Genomic DNA, 22,475 nt, shown 5'->3' with positions numbered 1-22,475 from the left:
TTCTAACTGCCATTGAAAAGGTATTTCTACTTTTTTTAAATCAAAATTCAAAGCTTCTTAACGTCGCATGCGAAGAACCTGATTGAGTGAATTACTTAATATATTAATAAAATATCGAGTGAACTTTTACCTATTAAGAATTAATATTTTATAGTAACACAAAAAACTAATTTTACACAAAAATATTAATAATTTTCGGAGCAACAAAAGTTGGTTAAGTCACCCTTAATTATTAAACAGAAAACTCTTACAAAATTATAAATTATTTATAATATAAACTTCTGATCTCAATAACTTAAATTGAACATAAACCAAATACTGACATTGGTAGATCACGGCTGTTTACGATAATTAGAATATTACTTCACAACCATTAACGTGTGTGATTATAAACCAAAGGTAATTGTTAGTTAGATCATATATAATGAAATAAAATATATTTTAATATAACGTCATTCACGAACTAAATCTAAAAGGCACACCACCATAGTACCAACATCATTTATGATTACAGTATTTATCGAAGGAAGAATACTGTAATATGTGTCATTTAAAATTGGATAGAAGATATCATAATTTAGTTTTTTGTCGTGTTAATTACAGATTATATTTTGCTTTTATCTTAATTCTAATTTACTATATATAGAGCATATGATATTAACGTAAAAACGATCCAAGAAGTGAACCACCGTTAGTGATCATAAGTTGATAAAAAATTTTATAGCGATAACCAAAGTTTATTTAGACAGTGTGGAATGAAAAAGTTTTTTACTAAAAGGTTTTTATGATCGATATAGGTCATCTTCGTTTAAGACTTGAATTTGTTAATTTTTCATTGGAAGGTATATTATGCTTTTTAATGTACTGTACCCAATTTTAAGCGCAAGTAACTCCTCTGCAGAAATCTGTAGTGAATATCATCAAGTGTGCATAAAAATACAGGACGTACAATTAGATTGTGTATAACGATCCCTTCGTTTCTTCGTGTGGTTTGCCTTGCTTGCATTTTTCCACTGTCGGTACTCTCGGTAGTCTGTCTTCCATCATTTTCTCCACTTTTTCAATTTTTTGTTCCCGTTGGCCCTAAATATAATTGTTGTATGGTGTTAATACATTTTTTGTTGGTATGAAATCCTCTCATTGTCATACGTACTCTGTTTCTTAGAATACAATCATAGGTGTTCTCAAAATCTATGAATATCATATATGTTTCAAGATTTTTATCCTTTCTCCTTTAAGCATATACTGTATACAAAATATGGTACTCAAGTATGAAAGTGCCACTCTAAAACCGTTTGAAGTTCATTAAAATCGTTCATTTGTTGTTCTATTTTCATTTTGATCACCTTTGGATCAAAGAACTTTACAGTACCCTTGTGATTATTAGTTTCTTGTGTGGTTCCTTTTTCATATCTAAATGATTCTTGGGTGATTAATGCTCTAGTGAACAATCTCTAACCATCTAAACTTATGCTGTCCCATTTTGGCACGATTTGGTGCCTCCTCTAAACTTCTCTAGAACTCTAGCTATTGTCTTGAAATTTATCTTTTTCATTGATGTGTTCATGTTCAAGTTCGCTGCGTATTTGATATGATTAACGAAATTATCAGACGATCAAATCTCAAATGGGCATTTAAGTCTTTTAGGCTTTAAAACTATTACGTTGTACACAAAATCTTTGATATATTTCCACAACAAAAATTGTCTAATGGTGATAAATTCAAATATTTTAATGGTCATTCATTTGGACCACTTTTCGTGATAAATTGTAGCTCCCACACTAATATTATAATGCTAAATTAACTCGCAATCAATTGATACAAATTTTTTCATAACATTCAAAGATTTTTCATCATTTATAGATGAACTTGCTTCTATAAAAAGACAAAATATTCTTAAATGCAGGTTTATATCTTACATTAAACTTATTCGCATATGTATATATATATATACAGGGCGAATTTTTAGTGTGACATCGATCGATAATTCCATTGTGGTACGAGTTATCCAAAAAAATTATTTAGAAAAAATGTAGGCAATGATATTCTCCATACTTGGAAAATATGTGAAATTCTACAGAGTGATTAATAACTAGGTGGTATAGCAAACATAAAATTTTTTAAATGGGACACCCTATATATTTTTTCATATTTATATTCTTCTCATAATTATTGTTCTTATAATATTGGGCTTCCTCCTGTTGTTCCTCCTTTGCCTATCCACCTCAGGAGAGTTATTATTTAGATGATTGTAAATAGGAGTTTGGTGAACTGGAGCACCGTCGTGTAAAAACCACATTCGTTGTCGAATATTAAGCGGTACATTTTGCAGTAGTATTGGCAAATGAATATTTAGAAAATCCAGATATATGGCACCATTCACACGACCGTCATAAAAATGTGGGCCAATCACATAATCGCCAACAATACCACCCCAAACATTTAGAAACCACCTAGTTTGACTATGAGTGTTAACAAAATAAGGATTGTTTGATGCATAGTTATGAAAATTATGCCGATTCACCGTTCCATTTTTGTGAAATGTCGCCTCATCTCCAAAAAGCACATACTTAATCGAAAAAAAATGTATTTTCGAAATTTGAAGAAAACTAAAAATATCTCGAAAATTAATGAGTTTAGGTATAGGGAATGCTGTATAAAAATGAAAGAGTATCATAAATATAATATTTCTAAAAAATAAAATATAGAAAATCGTAATTTTGTTTTGTAATTTACCCTGTATACAAATTATTGTCAATGATTTCAATTAAACTAAATTAAAAAAACTGCAATATATTGTTCACTTTATTATATAAAATAAATAATTGTTCATGCATTATTTCTTTATATACATGGTGTTGATTTCATAGGAATTTCGAAATAAAAATGGTCATAACTTGTTAAATACTCTGTATAGTAATGCAAAACCCAATACTATAAGAACGAGAATTACGAGAAGAATATAAATTTGAAAAAAATATATAGGGTGTCCCATTTAAAAAATTGTATGTTTGCTATACATTTTTTCTAAGTAAGGTTTTTGGATATTCTATATCATAATGGAATTATCGCCGGTGTCGCACTAAAAACTCACCTTGTATTGTATTTTTGTCCACACTGTATAAGGTAAGTGATATAATAGATTACGATCGTATGTGCCATATATAATTAAAATTAACACAACAAAAACACGTTTTTATTTTAAAATATTTAATAATTTTTGACTAAAAGTTTCACACAAATACCAACAGTCAAAACGGTTTAGATTTTTGTTTACTTCGATTTCCAAGACGTTTGTAGTCTGTGATTTTAAGTAATATACAATGTACAAAATGGTCAGTTAACTTTTGTTGCTCTGTATTAGTATTAATAACGCTAATTATTGCACTCACTCAGATTCTTTAATAAAAGTAGAAAATGTTACAGTTGCTTTTCGTTGAGATGTTAAATATCAAACTCACCAGGCTTCGGAGGTTAAACCTCGCTTATTTTCACTGCGCCGAGCTTTCGGCATTCTATCTGATGTCTTCTTCAGGGCTTCCGCGATTTTAGTCTCCTGAACTTCCAGATCTCTTCACTACACTGATCACTACTTACTGCGCTGCACTGCACAACTCTACAGTAGTGCAGTGGCCAGTGAACAGAAGTAAAGTCGTCTGGAGGCTCCAGAGACTGAGATCCCGGAAGCCCTGACGAAAACTTGAGAGATAAAGTAGAAAGCTCGGTGTACTGAAACTTGACGTGGTCCAACCAGAAAACCAGGTCAGTTTGAAAATAATTTTTGTAATATTAATCTTAGCTAATATCTCAAAGGAATATACTTACATTGAACTATAGTTAGTGGTGTATTGTGTGAAATACACCCAAGACCAACTATAATCTAGGACATTGGAAGATAAAAATCTAAGAAGAAGACACAAATAATTGAACAAACTAGATCATTGACTACTTATATTGAATAAAAAATTATATTTACTGCAGTTTGGATTTTGTAGTTGGTTGTACTGATACAAAGATACCAGCATTTGAATCAAGACATCTAGAACTGCTTATTTCCTAGATTATCGTAAAGAGATGACCAGAAAATGAAGAAATTGTTTCATCGACTGACGAAGAATCAGAAAACAGATATTGAAAGAAGTTGTTAGGATATTTCGAAATAAAAAAAGTGTTCTTGTGAATATTACAAAAGACAAAAACTAAAGACAGTAGAAGACAGTAAATTTACAGTGAATAAAATACAATATTTTTAAAAACTTTTGTATCAGTCTAGATATTTCTAAGAAAGTCTTGATTTATAAAATAAAAAAAAAACGAAAAGCAACTGGTACATTACAAGTTATGTACCCACGAAAATTTTCTCAACGTTTTGATACTTTTTAGTACCACCAAGGTGGATCTTAGAACCAACTGATAAAGCTTTTGCACAAGGCTCTGATGCTGTTGTCGAATGCAAAGCTGATGGATTCCCTAAACCTATTGTAACATGGAAGAGAGCCACAGGTACGTATCTATATGTTTTTCTTACTTTTTGTCCACTCTGTTTATTCATAAAGAGAGTGCAAAGAATTTTGACTGTATCCTTTTCTTTAATGTTCAATTAGCAGCTGGTAATAAAAAATGGCTTATATGTCGTGTATATCTATCAATACTTCTTTTTCTATCCAAATTTCCATATATTTCAGTTTTCCAAGGTATTTTATTGGCAAAAACGTCTTATATAGCATATTATTTATTTTGGTATTACTTTATCATCCAGTAATAGTTATTTTGGATCCCAGTTAACCACATGAGCTTATAACATACCACTTAAATCTTATAATTAGTTTTGGTTGTTACCAATTCATACCTTTTTATCTTGTGCCTCTCTTGTTTATTTTACTTCTATTAAAAACTTTAATACGACATTATTTTTCTAAGAATGTGTTCCATATTTTATCAGCTCGATCACATTCATTATTTGAACATACTAAGTACCCATTGGTACTACGAACCTCAACAAGAATGCTTCCAATGGATATTTTCTTTTAGGTCCTCCAGCTTTTTCTAAACCGCCATCTTTCGAGTTAGATAACTTCCGGAGATCGTGGTCTAACTCATCTAGCCATCTACTCAATGAAAGTTTGTTCAAAAATTTTTACTTATTTTTGTTTCTAACTTTTTTATTTTCAATTTTACGATAAAATTTTCTGTAGGGTTGGTAATTTACGAGATACAGCGCGAAAACCCTTTATACTCATTTTTCCAAGATAATTGGAATTTTCTCTGTAGCCTCTTTTTATCCACTTATCAATGGCTGATGGATAACGTGTCTGGGATATTTGCATATGTTTTAGATTTACTGTTAGTTTCCTCATATGTATAAGTAAATATTCTCTCTATAAGACATATCCTTTCTATTTGTTGACGAAAGCTCTGTCAGCAATTTTTCCCTATTTGTTACTTTCTTCAAATTTACTCAAACTCCGTCTTAATTTCTTTGCCTTTTGTTCATTTGAGTTTTCGACCCACTCTGTGGAGTCATCTTCAGAACTTTTGGAACCTTTTTGTTCCAATGCGTCACTTTATCTATTCCCTGTTTATATTATTAGTAGACGTTGTAGTGTATAATAATTTACAGACAATAAAAGTTTTTGCTGTTTTAGGAGTGTCACCAGGGGATTACAAAGATTTTAAACCAAATAACCCAGACATTAAAGTTGAAGACGGAACTTTGACAATAAATAACATTCAAAAAACAAATGAAGGTTACTACTTGTGCGAAGCTGTCAATGGAATTGGTTCTGGATTGTCCGCTGTTATCTTAATTAGTGTACAAGGTAAAAAATCAACGGATTGTTTAAATTATGGTTATATATATTATTTATTTACTTATTTTTAGCTCCTCCCCAATTTGACGTTAAATACCGTAACCAAACTTCACGACGAGGCGATCCAGCTGTACTTCAGTGCGAAGCCAAAGGAGAAAAACCAATCGGCATCATTTGGAATATAAATAACAAACGTCTCGAACCAAAGGGAGACAATCGTTACACCATCAGAGAACAAATCTTGCCTAGCGGCGTATTGTCCGACTTAAGTATTAAACGTACAGAACGAGGAGATTCAGCGATATTCACTTGCGTGGCTACTAATGCTTTTGGTAGTGATGATACCAACATCAATATGATCATTCAAGAAGTACCCGAAGTGCCATATGGTCTTAAAGTTTTAGACAAGTCTGGAAAAACTGTGCAGCTCTCTTGGGTATCGCCTTATGATGGAAATTCTCCCATTAAGAAGTAAGTATCACTAGTTACAGTCTTCTTTAAGTGCCATTTGCTTAAAAAGATTAGCAGTCGGTTGATATTTGGTCTGGATAAGAAGATGTATTAGTTTTCATCGATCTTATTGCATAAATATCCTCTGCTTTAGTAATTTCACGTTCTACATCTCCTCTTGTACTGTTTATAAAGATTTCTTTGTCTCAGGTTTTGAAATCATTTTTGCTTCTATCTGCATAATTTTTATTATGTATTCATAATGATCTTTCCTGCTCTGTATAGCAGTATAGTTCAGTTATTAATCGTTTTCTTAAGCCAGATAGTCTTGTTTTTCCTTACTTTTTTCTAAACAGTCAGTTTTTCCATTTGACTATCTTATTTTTCTGTGTAACTAATGGTTTTTCCTAAATTTCCTTCTTTCATTCAGTATCTCCAGCATTTCATCTGTGATGCAGTCTTCAGTCTTCTGAGCACTTAACTTATACTTATGTTTTGTATTATTAATCAAAAACCATTTCTGTAGGTTCTTAATCGAATACAAACCAAGCAAAGGAAGTTGGGACAAAAACTCCGAAAGAGTACTCATCCCAGGAGATCAAACCGAAGCCGGAATTTTCACCCTTCGCCCAGCCACCACATACCACATTAGAATCATCGCTGAAAACGAAATTGGCTCGAGCGATCCCTCCGACACTGTTACCATCATTACTGCTGAAGAAGCACCAAGTGGTCCACCGACGGGAATCCGAGTGGAAGCCGAAGACCAACATTCCATGGGTGTTTTCTGGAAACCTCCATTGAGAGATCATTGGAACGGCGATATCCAGGGATATTATGTAGGTTATAAACTAGCTAACACTGACAAACCGTACTTGTTCGAAACTGTGGAAATTCAACGAGAAGACGAAGCCAAAGAACACACTTTAAAGGTACTTTTTTTTTTCTAAATTTGAATAAAATCTTTTAACTTTGTATTATTTTTATCATAGATTACCAACCTTAAGACCTACACCCAATATTCGGTGATAATTCAAGCATTCAACAAGGTTGGCGCCGGTCCCACGTCGGAAGAACTGAAAGCCAATACAGCCGAAGGTGTACCCGAACAGCCTCCAGAAAAAACCACGTGCACCACTCTTACAGCGCAGACTATAAGAGTCTCTTGGGTGTCACCTCCACTTACATCTGCAAACGGCGTAATTAAAGGATACAAAGTCATTTATGGACCTTCTGACTCTTGGTTTGGTAAGTATGTATTTAGATATAAATGTATTTGTAATATATTTAGTCAAGGAGAGGAGGCGGCTGTGAAATTTACAGAAGCGAAAATAGTAAATGAGAAAGGAGTGATGGAACACGGTGATTTTGCTAAATTTGACACCATTATATCTACCATAAATTAGTTATATTTTTCCCGTGTAGATTTGTTATTTCAGGTCACCTGGTACGAACATCTGTATGTGACCATATGTTACACAAGTATATTGAGGACACTTGAAGGCATGGGTGGGTTGAGGGCATTATATGACATTTAATGTCAAATGTCACGTTTTATGCCAAATGTCACATAGAACGTCACATAATACGTGACATTTGGTATAAAACGTTACATAATACGTGATATTTGACTCAAAACGTGACAAAATGCCCTCAAACATCCCATGCCTTTTAGTGCCCTCAATCTACTTACACATCTGCAACCAATATTCGTTTCTCTTATCTAGGCTTCTTTTGACGTGGGACACCATTAGGCTTTGTACATATCACCGACCTCGATCCGCTATCGATATTGGCATTAGTCGGGATGAAATATAATAATTTTCTGTTGAAGTTGAAAAAATCAAGAGATCTTTTTATTCTCAAACTTCTTTCTCTAGTCTTTAATATTTAGTTGATAATATTTCTAATATAAAATTTATTTAAAGACGAAAATACCAAAGACACAAAAATAACTGCTTCGAGTGAAACTATTCTACATGGTTTAAAGAAATACACCAACTACAGCATGGAGGTTTTGGCTTACACTTCAGGAGGCGATGGTGTTAGAACGACTCCGATTCATTGTCAAACCGAACAAGATGGTAAGTATAAAAGTGCCTTACATTTGTTCGTGGACTTGATTCCTGACTAGTATTCATTTGATTTGCGTATGTTTAGTTCCAGACATTTGAGAACTACTTGGAATATTGCATACATTTCGAAATACAAATTATGTTTTATATGATATTATTACTTACTTCTATAATTACTTAAGTTTTCCTTTGTGGTCGATGTATATAGTGAAAACACAGTACATTACAAGTCTTCTTACGTTTTAGCCCCTGAAGCACCAACTGCAGTGAAGGCTTTAGTGATGTCAGCCGATTCTATCTTGGTTAGCTGGAAACCCCCAACTGAGCCCAACGGCATTATCGAGTACTACATGGTTTACTACAAAGAAACTGGAAATAACGACGACAAACCCAAATCCCAAAAAATCGTGCCAAACTTGAGAAACCAGAATTTAAGTTTCCAGGCCAAGAATCTAGACAGCAATTTGAAATATGAGTTTTGGGTCACAGCAGCTACCACCATCGGCGAAGGACAACCATCGAAGAAAGTTACTGTTTCTCCTAGTACAAGTGGTAAGTTTGATACAAATACTTAAAGAATATTTGATCAAATGAAAGGCAGATATCGAGCACAGTTTTATTAATTAAATCCTGCCCAAGTACTTTCGCTTCCTAGAGCATCTTCAGTGTCATTTCGTCAATGTTGGCCTATCCAACAATCACAGAATGTCATAAACATAAAATTGTACATAACACTACACTACACAAGGACAAACAGTTTAAAATTATTTAAAATAGGCGAAGCTACATTATGTTTTGGCAACAGGAGAGAGAAGGGCTCCCGGTTCTAACGGAAATGTTAAGGTGACATGTGACATATGACTTCGTTGGTCTTTCCGTTTATTTAATTATTTGTATGATGTTTGGTCTAAATGTTCACAACTATAAAACTAACATTTTTTGTTCTTTAGTGCCAGCCAAGATTGCTTCATTCGATGATACATTCACAACTACCTACAAAGAAGACGTAACCTTACCTTGTCTAGCAGTTGGAGTCCCAACTCCAGTCATAACATGGACCATTAAAGGTGTCAAATTCTCCGCTAATACAAACGATAGAGTACGACAACACCCTGATGGGTCTCTCTTCATTCGTGATATCACTCGTTCTGACGCTGGGGAATATTCCTGCAAAGTAGAAAACGATTACGGACAAGATTTCGTTACTCACCATCTCATTGTAAACGCTCCTCCAAACGCGCCAATTGTCCAACTCACTTCCACGACGACGAATTCGTTGACTGTCAAACTGAAGCCTCATGACACCGATGGAGAGCCTATTCATGGATACACCATTCACTACAAACCCGAATTTGGCGATTGGGAAACTATTCAAGTGGGACCAAACGTTGACAAACACACTATCGAGAAGTTGCTGTGTGGTACAAGATATCAGCTCTATGTTACAGCCTATAACAGGTAAGAATAACTAAGTTTTTATATTTTATGGATCAAAATAAACAGTTAGTCCAAAATATACCTATTTAACACCAACTTTTAATCATTTTCGTTACTGGTAGTAAATTATTATGTTATTTAGATGCAAATTTTTCACGTAAATGCTAAATGCAATATCAAAATTGTTTTAGCTATCATATTTAATGAGTAAATGAGATTTTTCTACTTTTCTCGGAACCGGCAATAAAAGATTTTGGTTTTGTTACATTTATACACAAGATTTGCAATAATGAATCCGAATCAGTTATATTTTTTTGTATACGTTGCTGTTTTAGCTTCACTCATTCTCTGAGGGACATCTGTCAATGTAAATAAACAATTGGATTTTTTGTTTATTCTACCGAGACGCAATTCTAAGTGTTCCTGTTTCGAATATTTGTAATGTGCAAATTAAAACCTGATACAGGGTGGGAAAAAAATGCTACAATACAATTAATAAAATATTGTTAAAGATAGTTCAAACACTCCTGACCATGGAGCTGCGCGAAGGCGGAGTCAAATTCACGTAAAGGCAGAAAGGTTCCATTGTAAGTGGAATTATACAGTGCATAGTACAATGCGATTCGCATGGAAGTGGGGACTAAACCAAATTTTGTCTACTGCGCCGTGGACAGGAGAGCTTGCACTATCTCTAACTAAAAAACAACGTTAATCCTGCTAATACGGAAGCTTCAGCACGTAGTACGGACTCGAGAATCTACAGCAATTATGATCTTATCTTATTTTCTTCTCTTTTGTAGTATTGGAACCGGAGATCCATCGGACAACCTCAATCCCAAAACGAAGGGCGAAAAACCGATCATCCCAAGTGCTGATAAATTCATTGAAGTCTCATCGAACAGCATCACGTTGCATCTCAACGCTTGGTCAGATGGAGGATGCCCCATGTTGTACTTTGTCATTGAACAAAAGAAAAAGTAAAAATTTTAATATATATTTTTCGTAATTAGTAAATAATTAGTTTATTAGTATTTTATTCGTAGGTTTTGCTACCTTGTTTATTCAGAATTATGCTATTTTATACAGAACCCTGAGGGAATCTGAGGCTTGCTGCAATTAAAACAAACGTAGAATGATCTATGAGGCCGGCAGTGCCTCATTTTGTCTTTAGAAACTTTTTTAATCGTTACAGGTGCCAACTTTAACTACAACTGATCAATTTCTGTCTAGAAAGTGGAGATGAGTGGGCTACTTACTCAGACATAATCCAAATATGATCCCCAGTCAAGACCTATGCTAGAACCCTTGGGAAATAGGCAATTTGGCCGATATAAAGAGTTTCAGTGGAAACGTTGAAGAATAAGGTTGAAATGCTTAAACAAGGCTCGCCCTAGTTCATTTTGATGGTTGGAAACGTCTTTAATAGAGAAGTTCCCCTAAATATTGTAAAAACTATTGAAAACAGCTACCAAAACAACAAAATGGAAGTCCGAATAGATGGACAACTTACATAAACTATAGAAATAGGCAGCGAAATAAAACAAAGGGATTCCTAGAACCTCTCCAATTTAATCATGGATGAAATGATAATCGTTAACAAAGGAAGAGGATACAGAATGGGGAACAAAGAAGTAATAATACTTTGTTGCGGAGACGACGCAATATTGATAGCTCAATATGAAGATAGTCTGCAAAGACTGGTCCACAGATTTAACATAAGAGCAAAAGAATTTAATATGACAATCTCATCTCAAAATACTAAAAAAATAGTAATCAGCAAAGAACCAACCAGATGTTAAATAGAAATAAAATACCTTCGAATTACACTGTCCAGCTATGGACACCTGGACAAAGAAGGGAGAGATCAAGTATAAGAAGCAAATGGACTGGCAGGATGCCTTAATAACACTATATGGCGAAACACACATTAACACTGAGATGAAGACAAGAGTTTATAAAGCTAGTTTAAGACCAATAATGACATATGCCTCAGAAACAAGATCCGACACAGCCACAACACAAAGGCTACTGGAAACGACAAGGATGAGAGTACTGAGAAGAATTACAGGAAATACTGGAAAGACAAGTGAAGACATTAGAAGAAAATGTAACGTACAGTGTATGAACGAATGGACACTAAATAGAAAAAAGAATGGAATAACCACAGCAGAATGGGAGGGACCCGTGTCATCAAAACAGCAAGAGATAAGTCACCAATCGGCAGAAGAAGTATTGTACGACCGCGCAAAACATGGAGTTACAACCTTCGATAGAGGTATTAATCCGCCAAGAAGAAGAAGAAGAAAAAAAGTCTTTACTCTTTACAAATGTCAACTAGAACTGGTCAATTTCTGTCAAGAAATTGCATATTAGTGGGCTACATACTCAGACATAGGCCAAATATGATCCCCGTCGAGACCTAGCTAAGAACCCTTAAAAAGCTAGGCCCTTCGGCCGATATAAAGATTTAGCAGCAACTGGAGGCGTTGAACACTAAGGTTGAAATGCTCAAATGAGGCTTGAGGCTCACCCTAGTTCATTTTGATCGTTGGAAACGTCTTTACTTGTTACAGGTGCCAATTTTATTGCAACTGGTCAATTTCTGACTAAGAAGTGGACACGAGCAAGCTAAACAATCAGAAAGAAACCAAATATGATTCCCAGCTAAGTTCTAGGCAAAAAAGTGTAGAAAAAACGTCATTTCGTTGACATGAAGAATTAGAAACAAGTGCTCTACCGATTATTAAAAGAATTTACAGCAATAAATGCTTCTCTACAAATGTTTTCTGTTTTTATTTTAATCTACACCAAATAATTCTTTCACAGAATCAGCCCAGAATGGATTCAAGTCTCCAACCACGTCAAACCAGGAGGTAACTTTGTCCTGTTAGATCTGGATCCAGCTCAATGGTACTATTTGCGAGTAACGGCGCACAACAACGCAGGATTTAACGTTGCCGAGTACGAATTCGCCACACTTACTGTTACCGGAGGTAAGGCCATTTTTGTATATATGTACAAAAGTCGGTTTGATTATCTTTTTGCTTGGTTGTTCTTTCAGTTGGTTCATGCGGAATAAGTACAAAATCTTTCAATTGAATGAAATCGTTTCATGATTCACTGTAATCTTGCATTTGTAAGTTGGAATTTGTTGTTTATAATATGTTTGACAGTTTTATTTACGCAAAAGCAAAAAATAATAAAATTAAATACAATAATTTCAAGCGAATCATTTATCTAAATCTGGTCTAAAATATTCCAGATACTGTAGTGTCTTCCTTTTCACTATTAATGTTTTCTTTTTTGTTTGTTTTTCACTTTCAATTCCTGCTTAGTTAATTTTTATTTTGTAACGATTATATTTTGCCTACCTCAGAGTAAGATCATGGGGGTAGAAAAATTGGGAACAGAAGCTAAGGGGGCGAAGATAGGGCAAGCAAAACAATCGTTACTTGTGCGAACGGCACTCAGGGGTTAACTGGAGAACTGGGGTCGTGGATAAGTTGAAATAAATGGGTCGGATTGGGGTATCTACAAAAAATGAAATAAAGGGATACTCACACAAATCTCCTGGACAAAATGAATAAAATTGACAGACAAGAAATACCTCAGCTAATTCAAATGAACGCCGCTTCGAGAAGACTTACTGCTGGAGAAAAGAAGGGTTCTACTTTTCTAAAAAGTAAACACACAAAAAAGGTTAGGAGATTTTTCTAAAATAAAGACAAAAAATAATCAGAGAAATAAACATTTATTTTTGTCTCAAACAAACAGTCATCAAAAATACAAATGGCACAAGAAGCATACTAAATAACATAATAACAAAATTAACAAAAACTTACGTGCTTATCTGTTTACAAAGGAGATTGCTATAAAAATTTTCGAAATGGTTCCTAGGTTATTTATTAATATGGCCAAATTAGATTATTAAAAATTAAGGATATTCTTGTTTATGAAAATATCTTAGAAATATCTTTTCTATATAATCATCAAATTAAAATTGTTTTACAACAACAGCAGATTTATTTAAGCCAAAATGCCATATGTCAACATAACATTGTAAGACAGAATAAATTATGACATTTTGTTGGCTACGCCTCTAACACAAATAAAACTTTAAATATTACAAATTCTTTTATTTTAATGAAATCAATTATCAAAAATAATGTCTATTTAAATTGGAAAAAATTAATATGTTAATTGTTACCTTAATTCACAAACTTTGCCACTTAACTTTGAAAAACTTGCTACTATCTCTGAGATTGGAGCTGCAAGGACAAAACTCTTAACTGGAACCAAAAGGAAACCATTTCCCTACGCAGGAACGAAGATCTGACGTAGATGGGGTTGGATCAAGCAGGCAAACGACAAAGTAGGTGCTCCAACTCGTTTTATCACGGCGCATATGAAGGAGAGAGGTAGGTGTAACATTAATCTGTACTCTAGTCAACTTTTTCTTGTGTTTTACTTTAATACTTTGATGCGCAAATAAAGACACCAAAGGAGGAACAACAAATCTAGAATTATTAGTTCCAATACTGGATACTCCCACTGCTTCTCGCTTTGTCACTGTGCATCTGAAGATCAGACGTTAGTGAAACTTGTCAAACTGTACTTCAACCGTTATCTTTTTGTAGGCGTTTCACCTTCCAGCAAAGAGCTACACTTTAGTTATCACAAATATAATTAATTTAATTGTAAATTAATATTTGGTAGCTATATAGATAAAACTGTCAGAAATATATATTTACCTAATGATCAGTTGAATAAATTTGCTTGATTTTTAACCTCTTGGTGTTTTTAAATCTTAGGTTCTTTTACTACCAATATTTTTCCCTACTATAAAAGTGTTACCATGTATTCTGTTAAAATATATGCATGATATCCCTGAATTGGTTATATTAGTTTTCTAACTTTGCATTTTTGTTGATTAATTCATATTTTTTTTGTCTTATAAATTGAACATTTTAAAATTTGTTAAAATACTTGTGAACAAAATCTTATTTGCCACTTTTGGAGCGTGTTTGACTGATTATTAGCATGATTCACTGTTGGTCTCGCCCATTTTCTTATTTCTCTAGTAATTCTGTAATTTAAACTAATAATTTGTTCAGTAGATGAAGATTGAATCCCTCGTCTCTTTTGTTTATCCTTCTTTTGTGCCCCTATCTCAATTACTTTTCCACATTCTTGTGACACAACCACTAGAGTAATTTCGCGGTATATTGACACTCATCAGCTAAATATAGGTGGAAATACAAAGTTGAAGACTGGATGGCTGGCCACCTACTTCGCCATTGGGCGACGTTCCAAAACCTGTTGATTTGTTGTTTCATTTTAATGCAAACCATCTGGTAAATTATATATTTTTATGATATTTGCGATGTGAATATCCAAACCGCACTTTTTAACCGCAGTACCTTTTTGTTTCCAAGTAATTTTCAGCTGTTTTAGAGTCCATTGTCCAACTTTCACAGCTCTACAGCAAAACAGAGAAAACGTAAAAAATGTTTTCATGTTCATGAGTGTTTTTCTCGCTTGTTCGATTCTTGACAGGATTTCGGGTTACACTGGCTGCTGATATTTGCTCCTAAATATATTTTGGAAGTTACCTGTTCTATTATTTGTCCGTTGGCGTACAAATGTACGTTTTTTGGTGTCTTTGAAATTTTAGAAACTAGAATTTTAATTTTGGGAACATTTCAATGTAAACCGAACATTTCGCTATGACGAACTATCGCATTTATTATACTTTCTAGTTCTTGTGCATTGCTTGCTATTAGGATGGTATCATCAGCGTACCTGATGTTGTCTATGCTGGTTCCGTTAATCTTGATTCCACTTTAACCTCGTCTAATGCTTTTCTGAATATAGATTCCGAATACAGATTAAATAATAGCGGAAGTGTATCAGTCACAAAAAATTGTCGTACTTTTACCTGTCGCTTGTCACTTTAGTTTAGGTAGTTTTGACATAACATTGCTAATAACTTATTCAATCAATGGAATTAATGCGAACTCAGCCATTTTTTTTAGGTATTTTTTTTCTGGCTTAATATTTCAGAACAATTTCTGAGTAATCAGTCGTTCTTTTCATCATATTTGTGTGAAAGCAGACATTAAGTTATAGATTTAGTAATAAATAGATTAGAATGATATAAATCTACGTTTTTTTTTCTGTATTGATTTAATGCATGTCGTCCAATTGAAAGATTTTGCATAGGTACCTATTAATTTTAAGTTTGTCTCACTGTTTATGTTCAAGTTTGCAGCACATGTTCTAAGAAAAACCGACAATCTTTTGTACATAATCATGAAATGTATCGTTAAGCTTATTAACTATTGACTCATTGTGCTTTCATACAGCAATAGTACCTGAATTTAATACATAGCGCTGCAAATCATCTACAACTTACTAATCCTTTGATTAAAATAACGACTTTAATTCATGTAGATATAGAAGACATAGAATGACATGTCATAGATCATTATGATGATTATTTTGAAGTAACTACTAATTTTTTATGCATTACTAACACCTATATACTTATGGTATTAATCATAGATACTAAAAAAACTAATTCTTTTAATAATAATGCATGTATGTAATCATATGTAGAAATATCTTAATTATAAGTAATTAACAACTAATTACATACACTCTGATAATTAATAGTTATTAGTATAATTAACAAATCGTCGTGGTTGATCCATCCGTTCTTTTAATTTGATGCTTCTGGTTCTGCCTGTCCGGTTTCATCTAGGAGTTTTTCGTCTCTTTCGGCAGCTGTTAGCTTCTCAGAGAGCTTCTTCTTGGCAAACTGTGTGGTTATTCTGACAAAATTACTAATTTGCATATTACAAAATAGAGATTTAGTTCAGAATATTTGGGCTTTCTTTAGTAAAACGCGTAGAGGTTATTTGTGGCTTTTTTTCATCACTAGGCGAAACAATGTGCAAACAGATGTCGGAGATAAACATTTCCGACATTGCTGGGTTCCTAAAACTAAAAACTTGGCCTTGAGTCGAACCTCCCTGCCTTCCGTAATTTCGATATGGCAGGGACCAGTTAATCGCCACCTCTCTCATACTGGGGCATCGGGTTGGGATTGTTCGTTAGAACCTAACTTCTCTCCGATTTCTTCTTTTGCCCGATTCTTAGTCGATCGTCTTCGCACATCAGCTTTTGTCTCTCACACTCATGCGACCACCATGTTCGCCTTTCTCTAATCAGGTTTTCTCCTTCGCTATTTCAATGGCTAGATGCTCAACTAGACAGATATCGTAAAATGAGATTGTGCAAACATACTGAAAACGAATCTCTCTCTGTCTTTTATGTGATGAGGAGACTCTTAAGGGGTGTAGCGAGGGCAGTCATTTTCCAGTGTGTATGGCGAGGATATATTGACTCATAGGTAGGTGACGAGTAGGCGAGTGAGTGCTATCTGAAGAATAGGACGCTTTGAAAGATTATATTGACTTACTGTCGAAATAGGTTGTGTCTGTTATGGAGTGTTACATTGTGCTTATCTTATGGTATATCTTGGAAAAAAGGTAGAATGATTGCCTTGGTAATTAGGATAGTGACTTTTTCAGGGCATTCGGTGTTGAGATGTTTGCTTTGACAGCAGCTCGTGCAATACTTTAGACAGAAAGGGATCGCTTTGTTCGATTTAGCAATCTCGCAACGCAACCTTTGGCCTCTTAAGGTGCCCTCTCCATTACTGAAGGTTGGCTATAACTACAGCAAATTGCTCTCTATCTTGAGCTGTTCTTAGTATCGGATATGTGTCCATGCATGTCCAATCTCCTACATTTTTCAGCCAGGAGCATTTTCTTCTTACTGGACATCTTCTTCCTTCCACTACATTATCAGTCGTAGGAAGTTGTATTTTTCTCCTCTGTAAATATGTCCTAGATAACTCGTTTTTCTGGTTTTTACAATATTTAGTAGTTCTCTCTCAGTCCCCATTCTTCTCAGCACCTTGTTGTTGGTCACGTGCTCTGTCCAAGAGATCTTCAGCATCCTTCGAAAAACCCACATCTCAAACCCTTCTACACGTCTCATACTTGTGATTCCGAGAGTCCATGTTTTCACTTCGTATAGCCATATGGAATAAATCAATGTTTTTACAAATTGGTATCGAATATCCAACGATAAGGTAGAGTTTATTAGGAATTTTTTCATTCTTTGAAAAGCGGACCTAGCTTACTCTATATGAGCACGTATTTCAACTTCGTAGTCAAGATCGTTTGTTATCCAGCAACCAAGATACTGGAATTTTTGGACTGGTTCTATCTGTTTGTTGTAGATACGAATATTAATGTCGGCATTTGGTGCACGTGTAACGGCCATTACTTTTATTTTATTTGTGTTTATATTCAGCCCCAAGCTATCTCCCTATTTGGTTATGACATTTAAAAGTGGTTGCAAACCCTCAGCACGGTCCGCAATAATAATGGTGTCTGTGTATCTTAAGTTGTTTACATATTCTCCGTTGATTTTTATTCCTTCTTCAACATTTTCGAAGGCATTTTGGAAGATCTTTTTGGAATATATATTAAACAATAGTGGAGAAAGTACACAGCCCTGGCGAATTCCTCTTAGCTCGTACACAGACCGGTAAGATACCGCTACCGATAAAATTTGGATTCGAAATCTGTGAGAACTCTTAGGTTAGAATTGGTTAGAATATTTCTGGAGCAGGCGATTATTCTTGAATCTTGTATTTAAAGAGACTGTCCGCTATATATGACCAGATGATGATTTGTTTTGAGATTCTTAGACGCAAGGACAGGATTTCGAGTGCCGTTTCGTGATACTCTGAGAGTAACTAAGAGTTTTTTTGTCTCCAAAAGCTCGTTGGCTTTAATGATTTGATATAATTTCTGTTCTTGGCAATTGTTCAACGGGATAAACTCAAATATATGCTTGTTTTAATGTTATTTTGAGCTGGGAGTGATGTAGGCTGTGATGAGGTTGTGATTTGCTGGGTCGGTGGTGATTGTATGATGGTTTGGGCTTGTGCCGAGGTAGAGTCTATGAATTTGGAATTTACGTAAGGAAGGTCTGATATGTATTGAGTTAGGGTTGGTTTTGGAAGCTGGAGTTTAAACATTTTGAACGGAGCAGCGTGAAACAAAAATATTACTGTCTTTGGTGATTGAATTTTGTCAGCTGTAGTTGTATGATTTTGCCTATTTTGCTTGAATTTTTGAGAGAATTGTATGGCCATACTGGAGTCAGGTTCGTTCAAACCGATACTTATTGGAAGTTGAGTGAACATATCTGAGTAGTTCGGATTTTGTTTAGGGATTCGAGGCTCCATGACGGGATCTTCTTAGTGGATCCATGACGGGATTTGTTATCAATCCGAGCAGAGGGTCGCCGAGAAGATGTATGTAGCTAACCTATATAGATATGCGGGAGTGATGTGAGGAATTGGAGAAGTTGCCATAGGCAACGTGACTTGTGGTGAGAGGGCTTGTGTACGTGTGGTTGGGGAGTTTCGTACTGGATGGGAGCTGAAACTACCCGGAATAATGCAATGGACTCTGGGAATTGTCTAGTGGATTTTACAAAAATAAAAAGGCTATTTTGGGGTTGGTTGCCATTGGGACGGCGGGATCTTGTTCAAGGCATGATCAACGGGACGGAATATTTGTTATATGAGGGCTCTTTTTTTTCTCAGTTGGTAGGCTTTCTACTCCGTCAATGTTCTAATAATAAACCTCAGATCTCGACAGTAACTGTCAACCGGACTGGGTACTTTATGCATTGTTGTGTTCTGTTTATCTTTTTGGTGTGGATATCTTAAATTTTTATTTTTTACTATGCAATTCTTTTAAAAAAATGACTGTTTTGATATCATCAAAGTGTTTTTTCTACAATACAATGTTATTTAACTTCTTAGACTTATTTAATATTTATATATCATCCAAATAAAGTTAACGATTTGTTAATTATGCCTGTTTGGGTCAACTTTGGTAATACTGTAGTTATATAAGCCTGTATTCTTATTTAATAGTAAAATCTAAGACATTTCTACAAATCAATATTAATGAATGCATGTTAGTTATTAAATAGTTTATATAACTTTAGAAAATCTACTTCTGTCAAAACTAACTGAATCCAATATTTGTAAACAATACAATTATTTTTGGGAAATGTTCACTTACGTAGTTGAAATATTTTAAAAGTTTTCGTATAATTCAGTAGTCCAATTCACATATTTACAAATATTGTCACTGGGGAAATAATTAAAACAACTCCGTCTCGTAGGCGCGGAATAGACTACAGATGTAGCCTGCACTGAGCCATCTATATCCTCGATAAGATTTTAGCTACCAGGGCCATATTTCGTCGTAGGAACTAGGTTGGTAGGTTCTAGATAGCGCATGCTTGGATGAGCATTTTCATCTTTCAATCGTGCAAAGCTTTCGGTTATATTCATCTTCTTACGCTAACAAACAACTGGCGCCGATCCGTTATGTTACATACAATAAGCAGAGTTGAATGGAAGAAAAACAACTGTTGTTGAGCGCGTCATGTAGCCACTTTCCTAATTCCTATTTATTCAATGCGTTGGATCAAATAGGGACGAGGTTTTATTGGATTCTTCTTCTTTTTAAGTCCTATAAGTTTCGCCAGTACCACAATGCTTTGCATTATCAGCAGTGAAATATTTTATGAAAATCTATAAACAACGTGTGCAAATCTGTATTATATTTCAAGCGCAACTCCATTGTTTGGCGCCTACGAAAGATTTGATCTATAGCATCTTTACGAAGAGGATATTTACACTGATACGTCCCTGTACACAGACAACTTCCCTTGTAGTAGATTAGGGATGACTTTATATGCCACATTTGTTAGTGTAACTCTTTTTTCTTATGTTTTACAGACAAGAGACTTAGTCTCCATTTATCCTGAACGAAAGCTTCATTGTCTTAGATATAGCTCACGCGCTTATGAAGGTCCTTAACGACACTTTGCAACGTGATTTAAAAAGCTCTCCAGTTGATGTCCTTAAGGAATTTTCTCAAGGCCGCTTTTTAGCTTCATAATTTCTTCCTCCATCTTCTCCAAGGTTGACTTCTCAATATGCGGTTCTACTGTTACAATTGCCATCTTTTGCCTTTCAGCATCTCAAAGTTTAGTAGTTCCTCGAAATATTCAGCCCATTTGGCAGTCACCTCTACTTTATGTTTACGAAATTTTTTCTGTTTACAAGACTTAAGTCTTGGTTGAAACCCGTGAGTGTTCACCTTCACACAGGATTCTGTGAAAAAAATAAAGCTTTTTTTACAAACTTGTACATTTACATGGAGAAACTGATTATCCAAGGAAAGATACAAGGTCGAAGATCAAGAGAAAGATCCCCAACAAGAAGGGTCCAGCAAATTACTGGAATATGCAAAAGACCAATTTGCAGACAGACCATGCTCCGGGAGCAAGACTGAAGAGAAAGAGAGGCTTAATTTACATCTTGTGTCAAATATGTATATAGATGTTCTTTAAATACATACATATTTAAATACTTTTGGAGTTCGCTTCTTATTGTTTTCATTGGTTAAAAACTATGTTTGTAACATACTATGTACCTTAATTGATAATATGCACCTAATTCTATTTTTAAATTTGGAAATAAACACATATTTACCGCGCTGGATGCGGTAGGTTATCACACCACAGCACAAACTGAATCGTTTAAGCGTTTCTCAGAACATTTTTCTACAATTTTGTTTTCAAGGATTTTTTATCTCATTTCATAATTTTTGGTGAAGTTTGAGTCCTCCATTGAAATCCTGAAATCATAGAACAGCTAAGAAAATGGGTACAATAAGGTTTTCCATTGAAAAAGAAGGTCAAAAATATTTTGACAGTAGATAATATTTTGACAGCAGCAACTCTGTTGAGGGTCTCATGGAATTTGATCGATTACTCTTTGCGCTATTTTATAACATTTGGTAAATATTGGATCACTAGTCTATTCCTGATACCAAAAGAGAGCTAAAATAAAAGAGACAAAAATATTTTCAGTCACCCAAGTAGACAAACATGATTTTTACAGCAGTAAATGTTATAACACTGATGAGTTTTGATCGACTATTTAGAAAAATATCAATAATAAATATCGAGTATTATTAACATAGTGACAAAGTCAACGGAAACAGACTGATTTCATAAAAAACGAAATGATTTTCCATCAGTATATTGCACCAGTCTTTTAGTCTGAGCCATTAATGGACAAAATTCATGAATGAATTTTAAACAAGGGCTAATTCACGATATTTTCCTTGTTTTTTGTCAAAAAATACTTGTTTATTTTGTTGGGTCTGTTTTGACACCAAACTGGGTTTGGTGTTCCCATTTTTATCGAATGTATTTGTCTTCTTTCTTCTCTGTACTGTCTACGAATCTTTATAGTTCTCTTTACACTTCTTTACACCGAGATCCCCCAATCATTAACGTTATTTTATCGCATTTGTTTTATCATATTATCAGTGCCGATTAAAATATAGTCCACAAGGAAATTAAAATTCCTGTAGTTGACAGTGTATCATGAATCACAAAAGTTTTATTTAAAAATCCTTTATAAAAGGTATATAATTAAAAATACCCTTTTGGGTTACATCACAGTGATGTAGCCCGAAAGGGTCATTTTAATTATAAACATTTTATAAAGGATTTTTAAATATAA

At 34.3% G+C, this 22,475-nt stretch overlaps 1 protein-coding gene across 5 annotated transcripts in view; it reads left to right on the top strand.

Annotated features, from left to right (window-relative positions):
* Positions 1 to 22,475, top strand: part of Dscam1 (Down syndrome cell adhesion molecule 1) — a 501,009-nt gene that overhangs the window by 412,490 nt on the left and 66,044 nt on the right. For all 5 annotated transcript variants that reach the window (XM_072545256.1, XM_072545254.1, XM_072545251.1 and 2 more), the window contains 10 exons: positions 4,384 to 4,503; positions 5,646 to 5,819; positions 5,882 to 6,281; positions 6,787 to 7,192; positions 7,253 to 7,508; positions 8,189 to 8,344; positions 8,582 to 8,887; positions 9,286 to 9,793; positions 10,573 to 10,749; positions 12,599 to 12,765. In XM_072545256.1, the coding sequence (XP_072401357.1) occupies positions 4,384 to 4,503; positions 5,646 to 5,819; positions 5,882 to 6,281; positions 6,787 to 7,192; positions 7,253 to 7,508; positions 8,189 to 8,344; positions 8,582 to 8,887; positions 9,286 to 9,793; positions 10,573 to 10,749; positions 12,599 to 12,765 (2,670 nt within the window). The remainder of the gene's footprint in view (positions 1 to 4,383; positions 4,504 to 5,645; positions 5,820 to 5,881; positions 6,282 to 6,786; positions 7,193 to 7,252; positions 7,509 to 8,188; positions 8,345 to 8,581; positions 8,888 to 9,285; positions 9,794 to 10,572; positions 10,750 to 12,598; positions 12,766 to 22,475) is intronic.

Source organism: Diabrotica undecimpunctata, chromosome 9 (assembly GCF_040954645.1).
Source record: "Diabrotica undecimpunctata isolate CICGRU chromosome 9, icDiaUnde3, whole genome shotgun sequence".
Lineage (NCBI taxonomy): Eukaryota > Metazoa > Arthropoda > Insecta > Coleoptera > Chrysomelidae > Diabrotica > Diabrotica undecimpunctata.
This window is presented reverse-complemented; position numbering and strand designations above follow the sequence as displayed.